At 42.7% G+C, this 13,226-nt stretch overlaps 2 protein-coding genes and 1 long non-coding RNA gene across 4 annotated transcripts in view; 1 reads left to right on the top strand and 2 right to left on the bottom strand.

Moving 5' to 3' along the window:
• Positions 1-4,033, bottom strand: part of RADX (RPA1 related single stranded DNA binding protein, X-linked) — a 25,277-nt gene extending 21,244 nt beyond the window's left edge. The window contains exons 1-3 of the mRNA XM_013183631.3: positions 3,299-4,033; positions 2,793-2,935; positions 793-985 (exon numbers count right to left, since the gene is read on the bottom strand). Coding sequence (XP_013039085.2) covers positions 793-985; positions 2,793-2,935; positions 3,299-3,893 — 931 coding nt within the window. The 5' untranslated portion in view covers positions 3,894-4,033. The remainder of the gene's footprint in view (positions 1-792; positions 986-2,792; positions 2,936-3,298) is intronic.
• LOC136791869 (uncharacterized) lies at positions 3,589-9,894 on the top strand. The gene is made up of 2 exons (XR_010834816.1): positions 3,589-3,713; positions 5,795-9,894. It is a non-coding gene; the product is annotated as an uncharacterized lncRNA (long non-coding RNA).
• Positions 9,470-13,226, bottom strand: part of NRK (Nik related kinase) — a 100,725-nt gene continuing 96,968 nt past the window's right edge. For both annotated transcript variants that reach the window (XM_013183667.3, XM_048075270.2), the window contains exon 31: positions 9,470-13,226. In XM_013183667.3, the coding sequence (XP_013039121.3) occupies positions 13,143-13,226 (84 nt within the window). In that variant the 3' untranslated portion in view covers positions 9,470-13,142.

Here is a 13,226-nt window from a genome sequence, read left to right as displayed (position 1 = left end):
GGAAACTGTCATTGTTAATAAGTTATACATGCATCATCCATCACAAACACATATTTGCTTGTTTCAAGGCAGTTGTTCGTATTTTCTGAATGTTAGCTGTTGTTTTGTTCTGAACATAAGCATATAAGGGGAAAAAAACCTCATGTTCAGTGAAGTGGGAGAGAAAAAAAACAACTGTAGACCAAATCTAGTTTGAAAAGGCTATTACTGTTCTATTGCACCACTTGTATTCCTGTGGCACAGCTCCCTTGAATAGCTGTCAAACAACAGCAAGTAAGAAAACGCTTTCTCACAGTCAAGGAATATTCTTCAAATATGAACTCCCATGGTGCTGCTGTTTCAGTACAGACAGCAGTCACCAATGCAAATTTTTACTCAGTGGAGTTTTGCAGATACACCAGGGCCTGACCACACTAAAGCCTACAGTCAGAGCAGGTGACTATGTGCTTCAACGACCTGGAAGCATGTGCAAACAGTGCACAAAGGGTATCTGTTTTACTTATCAGGAAGAAGCAGAATCAGATTAAAATTCAGTACCAGAGGCCCAGCATTATGAACTCAATACTTGAAATCAGAGATTTTTATCTTTATTTTTTTTAAATAAAGGTTTTATCTAATTGTGGCAAAAAACTTCATAAACGTGATTCAAATATAAACAGGGAAGAATAAGTTATTACAGATATATATCACATCATTCAGTCTTGGCAACGGATCACTTGCTGTTTTACTTTCTATTTCCCCTTTTTACAGCTCTATTTCACTGAATCAAAACAGATTTCTGCAATACTTAACCAATTGTAGCAAATCTCTTCATCTGTGAATCTCCCGGGGTTGGCTTTGTTTTAAATGGATAACTGTTTTTGATAGCATACTGTTCAAGAAGTAGTACCGTGCCAACCTTCATACTGTTATACCATTCGGGACATAACGAATTCCACAAAACCATCGACATCATGCCTGAGCTATCAGCAACTTCAAAGTAAGCCTAAAAAAAAAGGAGACAAAAATACATTTATCTTTTATCATCATCCTTTTTTTTCTTTAAATAATACACCAGCTACTTGACTCATGAATGACTTCACTTATTACAAATGGATCCAAATTATGTTCCAAAACTTGTACTGAACGCTGGCATTGAAGAAATCCCCAGTTTCCAGAGAAAAAATCATCCACAACTCCGCCAGCCCAAACTCTTATCCTTCCACTGCTCAGTAACAGTAGGTGATGCCAGTTTCACTCTGTGCTTTTTTGGAGGAGGTTTGGGAAATACTGTCCACAAGAATCAATGGGGAAAAGAGTCTTCCTTATCAGATAGAATGCAGTATTTAGAATAATACTTCAAAATGTCTCCATGGAAAGTTGAGAAGCTGCATTTTCATTGGGTCACATTCATGACAAAAACATGATACAAGACTATTTTCAAGCTGAAAAAACACATAGAAGATCTGCATTGCAAACCACCATCTTTTCACTGAAATTGTACTTATGACAAAGACTTCTACCTACTTTTCTTAAATGGGAAAGCTTTGAATCCATAACTGAACAGATCACTGAGCGGTAAGAAGTTGTTTTTTGTGTTTTTTTTTTTTTTTTTTTTTAAACAGTCTTATAACGAATGGTCTTACGAGGTAGAAATCCACCAAAACAAACGTCAGTCAGTAGACTGTCTACTAAGAATCATCTCCAGTAAAAGACCCAGATTCATCTTTGTGTGAAAGGGAATGGAAACGTGGAACAAGAGGCGAACGTGGCCTTTCATTAACAAGTTCCATACCCCTCTGTCCCCATGGAAGAAATAGGAGTTATCCGACCTGTTTGTGAAATGTTGCCCTCCAGTAAGCGGTCTGACTGGGATGGAGTTAATTTTCTTCAGAGCAGCCTGCATGGTGCTGTGTTTCAGGTCTGTGACTAAAACAGCACTGATAACACACTAGTGTTTCAGCTACTGCTGGCCTTTCTGTGTCTCCCGTACAGCAAGTAAGCAAGGGGTGGCCAGGAGGCCGGCAGGTGGTACTGCCGAGACAGCTGACCTGGTCTGACCTACACATTGTTTCACGCCACATAACATCGTGCTCAGCAATGAAACTGGGGGACAGTCTTTCCCAAGTACCTGTTGCTCTGAGACTGGTCAGACATCAGTCTGCCTTTGCATCACTTTTTTGGTTTTCCCCCTTCTTCCCTTCAGTTTTAATCAAACTGTTTTTATCTCAGCACACGAGTTTTTCCTTGCTTTTGCTCTTCCAATGTTCTCCCCAACACCCCTCTAAGGGCAGAAGAAATAAGCGAGCAGCTGATGGGTGCACCTGTGAACAATCAAACACACCTGCAGTGTCCATTTCCAAGAAGCACTACATAAAATATCGCGAAAAGCTCAACATATTAGGAAGACCAGCAAGAGTTTTACAAAAAAAAATTTATCTGGAAGTCATCTGGTGCAAAAATTAAGGGACAAAAAATTATTAGTATTATTTTTGGGGGGTACAAGACAGACTAACTCCAACTTCCAAAGCATACAGACCAGAAAACAGTCTTTTAAGCAAATATTCTGTCTTTTCACAGAGAAATCTCAACTGGACTATAGTAACTGAAACACATCTACTAATGTTTGTATGTACTACCAGCAACTCCACCATTTCCATACGTGGAAGGGCCTAGCATTTTTATGAAGCATTTTTAATATAAAGTTATCTACAACATAAGTGTTAATGTGTTTACTACATGGGAACAGTAACTTCCAAATATCCTATAACATTTGTTCAAGAGCACTAACTTACAGCCTTATGCCTCCTTACCTGATACGGCACATCCATTTTTTTCTCTGGCTTCCCGTAGTACCTTAGCCTAGACTTGTGCAGCACTCTGACAAGCAGCGGATGGAAGTGAACTCTGCTTCTCCATGTCATTTCCAGCTGACCAAGAGAAGTCAGCTTAGAGACTGATGTTAAAGAGGAGAGAAAGAAGAGTGGACATTTCAAGGGTTTTCAGTTGTAAAGTGCACAGAGTAAGATTACACATATTTCAAGAGGTTTATTTGCTAACACCACGAAACCTGGTCCTGCGCCACCTGTGTATAATTGGGTGATTGATGTTTATATGGACTGTAAGGAGAGGGACACGTGCAGGAGGACACAGAGCGCTATCCATCAGCAGGACACCCACCTCGAGAGCAGCTGGCGTTCCGGGGGCACCCCCCTGACGGGCAGACCCCTCAAATCCCCCACCCGACCGCACACCCCCTCAGCACCCCACCCAGAGGAGCTCCGCACCCACCACCCCGTCCCCCCAGTCGCCCATTTACCATCAACGTCCACCTTCTCCGGCGGCTTCTCGGCCTCCCAGGCGTCCCCGTAGGGATCCTCGTTGTTCCAGAGCGGCAGGTAGTGCTTCCTCTCGCCGCGCAGGGGCGGGCAGCGCGGCGCTGAGGCGACGGCCACGGGGACGGCGGGCGGCTCCCCGGCCACCCGCTCGACGCCCTCCAGGCAGGGGAAGCCGTAGCGGAGGCGCCGCTCGTCGTAGAGGTAGGAGCAGCGCGTGAGGCGCAGGCGGTCGCCGGCCCGCAGGTGGCCGCGCTGCACCAGGCCGTTGAGGCTCGGAGCCAGGTGGCAGCGCTCCTGCCGGGAGCCGTCCGCCAGGGTCACGTCGTACCAGTACTGCGGGGGCACGGCGGCGGCGGGGCACGGCGGCGGCGGGGCGGACGGCGGAGCCTCGGCCAGGTACCGCTCCACCGCCACCACGGTCAACGGCGGCGTCTCTGCGGGGGAGGCGCTGAGGAGGGAGGCGCCGCGCGCCGCCTCTAAGACCCCGAGCAGCCACGAAGCCTCCCCGCCGCCGCCTGGGGAGGTGGGAGTGCTGTTGTCGGTAGGGTCGGGCGGATCCGGGCCGGGTTCCTGCATGACAGCTTCCTCGCGGCTCCTCCCGCCGGGGAGAGTGGCGGGAGGAGGCGGCGAAGGCGGCGGCGAGGGACGGCGGCGATGGCGGGCGGCCTGCTGCTGCTGTCAGGGGCTGAGCCGCGGCGCCGCCATGGCGCGGCCGGGGGCGGGGCTGCTGCGCGCGCGCGTTCCAGTCAGAGCGCCCAACGGTCGCGGTAACGGGGCGGGGGGGGGGACGGTGACAGGAAGGCGGCCCGCCTGGACCCGCCCGGGGCTGTGTCCCCCGGCTCCTGCAGCCCCCCCTGGTGACAAACGGGGTGCCTGCTCGGCGCCGGCACGCTGAGGGGGCTCCCTGAGGCACCTGCTCCCCCGCTCGGTTTTCTTTGAGGGATTGACCGCGCGCCTAACGGTGCCCCTGTGCCCTCAGGGTGATAACCCCTGAATGGTGTTTGTCTTCTTGGTCGTTGTGGCGTGTTGGCAATCATAGCCCCCGATGCTTTAAATTGCTCATATCTGCCGCCGCTGCTGTTCCCAGCAGCGGGGGATGAGTTAACATCCAGCTGGAGGAGCTGCTTTTGGTGGTCCCCAAGCATGCAGCCTTACTTTTTTACTATTGACTTTCATCCCTCTGCCACCATCAAGGAGATTCTGTTACCCTTTATGATCCCGTGATCACTTCCAATATTAATTGAAGTTCTGGGGATCAAGGATTTTGTATTTAACACTTTATTAAATTACTATTATTATATTACTTGATACATTAGCATTTGCTAATACATAAATATATATAGCAATATATATATAGCTATTAGCACTTGAACCTATTATATTAGAACCTAATAGGCTATAAAGCCTACATAAAGCCAAGCTCCCCTGCTCAGCAGGACAGAGCAGGAAGGCAAGGTAAGTAAGGATAAAAGGGCCAGAAGAGAATCACAGAATCATTAAAGTTGGAAAAGACCTCCAAGATAGCTGGTCCAACTGTCCCCCTACTACCAATGTCACCCACTAAAAGAAGAGAAGCTGTGCCCAGTACTTACCATGGCACCACTCCCGATAACTTTTAGAAATCCAGAAGACCAAAGTGGGGCTCCAGCCTAGGCCGTGCTGTTTCAAATGCTGGGCCAAAAGCAGTTCTCGGTGAATGACTGTATTCTCAGGCTGCTGCCTTTGCCATAGGGAAATGGGAAAAGCTGTTTAAAACCATTTAAAACAGACCAAAAAATTCAGACATTGGGGTATAAAAACAAATCTTTACTGGCCTTTGGACTGCCCTAGTAGTTGGATGAATTTATGGATTTGATGTAATAGTGCACTCCTTATTGAGGAAAACTGATATTAGTCATTCTTGCTATCTATGTTGAAGCCAGAGTATTGAGTAAAACTTTAACGGTTGTTGGTTTTTTGTTTCGTTTTCCCCTGTAAACACACATTCTGTTGTGTGGACTGATAAAGTGGCATTTGTGATTTAAGAAGTGATCGCAACCCAAACACCTTTTTAGTGAGATCACACAGGATATGATTTCACATCACATGCAAACCGTACCCAGGGAGCCATGGTGTACAATATTTTTGACTGTTAAGTGAGTCTCTAGGCATTATGAGGGAAAGCTGTGGGCTGTTCCCAGCTGCTCTGCATTGTGCTTTGTGATATGATTTGCAGAAGAAAGCTATTTTATTTAAAGCAGTACTAATTGGTACATGTACCACCACCGTCTTCAGGATTTTTTGTTATTGTAAGTCACTGGGCTTTGACTCAGGAAAATGATGAAGCTGTAGCTTTTATGGAGTGATAATGGACTAATATGGATGGATAGTAGAGTTAATACTTTCTAAATTTTGGATAAATTTGTATGCATTGCAGTTTCAGATACAAGATAGTTCCTTTCCCAGAGACTTACTCCTGCTGCCTTCTTTCTCACCAGCAGGTGTCTAGCTAACACACCAATTTAAAAACTGAAGCAGGGTAAATCTCTGACTGCACATCAACAGCGTGCTTCAATGACCAGTTACATCTTTAGTTCGTCTAGATGTCACCCTGCCATACCTGACCAGTGGGATGGGATGGATGGAGTCTGAGATTGTATTAGAAACTAGAAGTTCAGAAAGACTTGGAGAATCAGTAAGGAATGGTGACAAGCCGTCAAATGGCTGCATCAGAATTTAAAAAGTTAAGAGCTGAGGATCTCAGTTTTTATGTACAACACACCTTCAGAAAAACAGCAGTCAGCCTCTATAGCAGTGAGGAGCAGGCTATGCTGAATAGAAGAACCTTACTACATTCTGTAAAATACTATGTTTAATACATATTTGCAAAATGAAGAGCATAAAAGTATACAATGTGATGCTGTAGATTTAAAAAGAAATGAGTTACTGCGCAAGATCATAAAGCTTACTGTAAAGCAGTTGTTTGCCACAAGGTGTTTTGAGGACAAAAAATAAAATAGCCTTCCCAATACATTTCATCCTCATCTCTTAGGTGCTTTTGTTAACTCAACCTTGAAAATAACAGGATATGATTAAATAATACTAAAATAACATTTGAGGTGCCTGCCCAGATGACATGCTCTTGCCCTTTAACCAGCTCTGTGCATTTTGAAGAACAGGTTAAGAAAGCGATGGGCTGTCAGCAGGAGGATCTCTTACACTTTTGTTATGTGGAACCTTGATTCGTTGCGCAGATGTTAGTCTACGAGAAAACCTTTAATATAGATTGCAGTTTGCTCGTGTTTCATTTAACTTAAATACAGCTGTCTAAACATGGCACTGAAGTTGTAAGATAGCTTTTATGATGGTCTTTGGAGAACCAATTTAATTCCAGAGCAATTTGGTACCATGGAACAAACCACTTTTTAATATAAAACAAAGATAAAATTAAAATGCCATTTCATTTGAGCTCCAGCAGCAATAGGTAATACAAAAGTACTTACAGTTTGTTTGATATACTCTGTAGCTTGCATTGTGTGCAGGTGTATAGTTGTATCTTGCTGCCTAGCTGTACTCTTTTACAAATTACATTATTTATAATATTTGGCAATTTTTTTAGCAAATATTTGGCAAATTACAAAGTGTATGAAGATATTTTAGTTTCAGATATGATGGGAGATAACCCCAAAACCGCAGACTTGCATTGATTTCTTTGCAGAAGTGTATTTTTGTCATAGAGACAGTAGAAATTTCTGTTTATGCCGTTAGGTGCAGCACGGATACAACTTGGATCAGGGCAGTTCTAATGAGTCACAGTAGGTTTGAAGGGCTCTTAAGGTAGGGTGGTTTTTTTCCAGGGAGAAAGGAATTTTTGTCTCTTATTAGTGCCTGCTAATAGCCAGGAAGGGAAGGCATTTTTAGCAACCCTACAGGTTCTAAATAAACAGTTGCTTGATTTCGTTGAATAGAATCTAACAACTATCTTACTGTTGCTTTTTGGCACTGATGTGCTTCTTTTGTGCAGCACGTTACAGAACATACAGCACAAAAAAGATGCGAGTGTGTAAGGCTAGAATGAAGTGTGCGTGTGGAGGAGGAGGACTAAGCAAGTCACATATTAGTGTGATTATGGCTGCTACCTTAAGAAGGGTCATGGAGAGGCCTGGTCTGATTTGTTGATGACAGAAAGCTGTCCTGGAGTCCAGTGTGCACCTCTTCCATGATTTGTGTTTATGCCAGGGGCTGTAGCACATGAACCAGTGCTACAGCATATAGATGTGGAGTCTGGAACTTGCTCCTGCATCTCCAGGTGCATTCAGTTTCTAGCAGTCTGCAACTTTCTGTTTTCACAATAGCATTTCGGTTGAACAACTTGGGATGGGAGCAGGAGAGGATCATGAACAAGGATGAGCAGAGAAAGACTAATTCTATTTTGTTGCTAGACAGTTGAATTTTACTTACCGGTCACACAAACAAGTGCCTTAGTTGGGCCAGTTTGCTTTTTGTTTAGTCAATATTTGCCACATCATCGTACTACAATTAAGGGTAGGATGAGACCATAGAATCACAGAGCAGCTCGGGTTGGAAGGGACCTCAAAGCCCACCCAGTTCCATCCCCTGCTGTGGGCAGGGACACCTCCCACCAGCCCAGGCTGCCCAAAGCCCCATCCAGCCTGGCCTTGAACACCTCCAGGGATGGGGCATCCACAGCATCTCTGGGCAGCCTGTTCTGTGCCTCACCACCCTCTGAGTGAAGAATTTCCTCCTAACATCTAATCTAAATCTCCCCTTTTTTAGTTTAAAACCATTCCCCCTTGTCTCCCTGAGCAGAAAGTTGCTCTCCAGCTTTTTTTTATAAGCTTTCCTTAGGCTTCCTTCATATTAAGTTTCCTTCTTATGACCAGGCCATTCAGGCTCAAGTAAAACACCTCCTAGGACTTTAGGAGATAGGCTTTTGCAAGAGATTATACTGAGCACATGTGAACGTTTATTTTTCCATCTGTAACTAGGCCAAAAATGGAGAAGCATTACTGGGAATGGCAAATGGGCTTCTATTTTCACAGTAAAAGGTACAAAGGCCGGTTTGCTGGTTACTTTCAAAGTTCTGCTTCCTGAAACTTTTGCAGAGAAAAGCCTGCCCGTTTGTTCATCTGTCTGCTTTTTATGAAGGGAGAAATTTGCTTCCGTCTTTTTATAAAAACAAACATGGAAAAATATTGGCCTTAGAATTTTTCCCTGGCAACAGCAGAACCATCTTGATCAAAGGGGTAAAAAAGAAGAAAAAAGAACTGGTAAAAATTGACAGGGAAGATGGAACCCATAGCCACACCTCTGAAAAATCTGACAATATTAAAAGCAAGGAGAAAAACAGAGCTTAAGAAGATTGCCACTTCTCAGTGTGTTACTAACCTTTGCCAAGGTAACGCTTACCTACAGTCAGAAAACAAAGGACCACCTCAAGAGTAAACCCTGGGGTCCTCACCTGCAAGTCTTGACACATATTTGGAGCTGGGTACAAGATTTTTCATGCTGGTTCTAAAAAAACCAACTTTATTTCAATATAATCTTTTTAATTATTATTATTAAAAAAAATCATATGTGTGTATATATATATATAAACTCATCCTTTTCAATTCCAGCGTTGGCATAAATGACAAATTTCTTAATTCTCACTCTTAAATGCTACAGCTACAATGTGCCATCACTTCTCACGTCAGGTAAATTTTATATGCGGCAACAAAGGCGACGTGAGCATACCTGAGAAGAAGCGAAGGGGCTACACTGGCTTCAGGCTGATAAACAGTCATAAAACCAGTTCTTGCCGTGTCAGTGCCTTCCAGCTGTTGTTTCTCTCTGGGTCCACTGGGGGTGTGTGCAAGGAAAAGGCAGAAGCACGGGAACTTGCTTGTAAAGCTCGTTAGCAGCACGGCGCACAGCACAGCGCTGGCTGTCACCGTTACTTGCATTCTGTGGAGTCTGAACTCCAGTTGTCACCTCAACATCGTTATCCACTGCAGGGAAGTATGTTATTTCATCTCTAAAGACAGGTGCAGGCAGAAAGAGCCAGGCATTTCTGTAGGTGTGCTGACTGGGTTTCGAAAACAAACAAAGCTTTATATGACTTCTACAATAGTTTATGCCAAGATAACAAAATTTTACAAGGACAGCATTAGTTTTGATTTTCAGAGTTTTTTTATTAGTTTCAGTTGTACAAGTCGAACATTAGGGAACAATAAAAAACCCACATACATGACGTACAGTACACAGCTTGCATTGTTCCCAGGTTTTGGAGTCACGCATCAAGGGTCAGGCTGCAGAATAGAGTTCACCCGTTCTTAAATGAAAGCAGGCACATAGAAAACGATCTCGCTGCAGTGTTAGTGCACACTTGGTTGGGCAAATGCAATGTTAGGAGCACCACCTGCCGTTAGGCAACTGCATGTACCAAAGGAACACAGGTGTGGAACCGTGATGTTCTGCCCTGCTGCCCCTATTGCGTTGGTTCACATCAAAGTGAAATGAGAGGAAAACCAAACTGTTCGGCAGTTCACCCTGTGGTCCTAAGAGTTAGAGAGAGGGTACATACAGCCAGAGAAACTCCTCACAGAATGAAACCACAGAGCTGATACACATTTTGCATAGTTAAACTTATATCAGGAAAACCTTGGGTCTCTCGATTTTTTTTTTTTTCCCAGCCTTTGAGCTTTTACTTAATAACCATTCAGAGCACCCTCATTCAGCGTTCAGACCACCCCGTCACTCCAGATACCTTTCCATTTCTTTGGTTACTTTCCTTAACATTTCTTAACTTTTATTTTTTATTATTCCTCCTACAGCAATACACCATGCCAGACATCCACTGCCTCCCTTTGACTACTCGTTTATTTTCTTCAGCTTTTCCCTCCTCTTCAGTTATTTCTACTCTCTTCAGTTACTCTTCTCAACATCTCTGAGCTTTCTCATCTTCACTCCTTCTGATTTTCTCTTGATAGAGAGCAAATGACACATTCTTCTCCTTGTTACACCTCATTGCCTTACTATTTGGAATACCACTTCTAAATCCTTTAAAAGCATTCACCTCCAAGGTCCTGATTCTTTCCTTATTTACACACGGATGTTAATCCCAATAATTCCAATGGTTTTACATGCAAAGTGACAGGTGAAAATCCAACCACTGACTTGAATCATAGCTCAAAAGAAAAGAGAACTAATAGAAGGAAGCAGAACGAGAGTTTAACATCTTAATGCAGTAGCACACATCCCCTCTCTCAAACCCACTTTGTTTTTCTTGGTAGAGAGCTAAACATCTTCACAGAGTGTCAACTTACTGTCAAACTTCTCTGTTGCAGTAATATTAAACGAGTTTGATGACATTTTGCTTCTTTAATCTCTTGGCACGGTCTTATCTGAATTCCCACTGTACTCCGTTAAATCCGTTTAAACTACTGTCTAGCATCAGGAAAAACCTGCCTCCTACCTGTCGTCGCCAAAATGGGAGAAGAGGAAAATTTCACCTGCCGTCCATGTTATGCAGAGGCTGCTGTGATAAGCACACTTTAAAAATATTGTAGAGCAGCCTGGGTCACTGATTGCTTATAGCAAGAGCAGTTTTGCAAGCAAGTTTTGCACACCCACTGGGTACAAAATGAAAGGTGTTCTTTCTTCACAGCCTCTTAGATTTTTTTATTTGAAGTAAAAGCAAGTAAATTGTATTTCTGATTGTAATTTCTTTTGCTTGTAATTGTAACTTTCATCTCTGTTTTTGTTTTGTTGGGTTTTGGTGACAGTAGAACAAAATAAGCCCCGTGCTCAGTAGCACAGGGAGCCACGCCAGGCTAAAATATCTCTGTTTTTCTCATTTGTCCCAGCCCTAGCACGGACAACAGGTAGGAGCATTACTACAAATAGCCAGAGACCTGTTTTCACACAGCTTTGCCCGAGCAATGCATACCACACAGATTTTAAATTTGCACACAAGCTGATCACTTGCATGCATTTAAATTTACTTTGAGTATGTAACTGCATATATTTTTTAGTATGGCTTAGGCTTTTTTTTTTTCTGTAAGTTTAACCATTTAAGAGGAAAATACTTCATAAAAAAACACTATACATTTTGAGATAAGCTAGTGCTCATGAAAAGTGCTAGGTTAATATCTTTGGAAAGTGCGGTCCTCCACATAGCCAAAGAACACAGAGGAACAGTGTTAGCATCTCTATCTACCTGCAGCAGTTGAGGTGCCACCATGGAGAAGAGGCGATTAGTCCCTAATTTGATTCTCTGCTGATATTATATGGGAAGATACCAATTCTGGAGCTGATGGTTGCAGTCTGAGCACCCGTCAGTCACAAAATGATGGCTAACACTACCTTAATTTGACATGCTGTACAAAACAGCTACCAGTTTTAACAGCTTTATTTCTCCCCTTAGCAAATTTTGAATCATCATCCTTGAGGTAGACAACCAGATATTCCAATACACAGAATCACACTTTCCCTGCACCTTCCAGTATCACATATTTCAAGTAAAAACAAAACCAAACTATTTTCAAACACTGTAGCTACCAATTTCACTTTTGCCTACAGTGTCATCCATACTATATCATGTCTGGAATAAGCTCCTTTGTGTTACACTTGATGCTTTACATTCTCAAAGCACATCCAAATATCAGCTAAATGCTGACTGCATTAAACCCTACAATTTAATCACAGAATGTCTGTTTAGTTTTATGGCCAAGTTACATGCCCCTGAGAACAGAGTTTATGCAGAAACACTGGCACCAATAACACTAGTGGATGCAGCTTTATTTAGATGCAGTTAGCATAGAAAGCACCTGAAATTATTTATATTTTCTTATTTATAATAGAATAACTCTGGATATTTTCATAACTATATTAAGAATACATTTGTTAATACCCATTTTGAAAAGATTATATTTACACACAAATACATGAAGACTTGTTGCTGAAAGAGCAAGAAGGAAAGAAAAGAAGGTGCCTGATCCTGTGCCCTTATATACAGGGGTAGTGCCATTAAATCAACTCACATGAGTATGGGTCCCTTGTTTGAGTAAAAATTACAGGTTCAGGTCCCTAACGCTTTATGCATATATGATTTTGACAAACTACTATTTAAACTGTTTTTTACAAATACATTCTACAGTAACTGTGTCTATGGGCTCAGGCGTCCAGCCCTGAGAGAAACACGAAGTCTGTCCCCTGCATTTTGTAAAATCTACCACGTGGGGCACGTCCCAAAGTAGCTGCTTTAACAGCTCTGCAGTGAAATGCACGCATTCTCCCTACTGCAGGACACAATCCCTCAGTCTGCGTCTGAGGTAAGCCCCTTTGTGAAAGGTCACTCTTCCACTGATTGTAAGACTCACACAAGTGAGTCTTGGTGCAACAGTAAAACTTGCTCAAAATAAAAAACAACCAAAAACCAATTCAAAATAGATTCCAATTTGCCATCCAACTTGTTTGTTTTTATATCTACCTATAGATGTTGCTGTCCAAAAAAGAAAGAGACTTCAGTTCAAGATGATAATATTACATTATCTGTAAAAAAAGAAACTGTAAACTCTTCTGAGTACAGGGACTTTACATTCTTCATTAAAGTTGCTCTAACACTCTGAATACAGTCTTGGTTTGCAACATGTTTGAGAAGACAAACTAAACATGTTTGCAGTAATTTGACAGGAAAATGGAATTCTTTCCAAACTGAAAGAATATGAATTCTATATGACAATATTTTTGTAGGTAAAAAGTGCAAATTTGCATATATTACCTTCAAGCATTTTACACTGCTAGCTACAGGGAATTTCAAAGCATCCTTCATTTTGATATGATTTACCAGTTAAATAGTACATTTTGACCAAGAGTCATAAAGTAAATTTGACTGCTGCCTCCTGACTGTACAGATGCAAAGAACAC

The sequence above is a fragment of the Anser cygnoides genome, chromosome 13 (genome assembly GCF_040182565.1).
Source record: "Anser cygnoides isolate HZ-2024a breed goose chromosome 13, Taihu_goose_T2T_genome, whole genome shotgun sequence".
NCBI lineage: Eukaryota > Metazoa > Chordata > Aves > Anseriformes > Anatidae > Anser > Anser cygnoides.
This window is presented reverse-complemented; position numbering and strand designations above follow the sequence as displayed.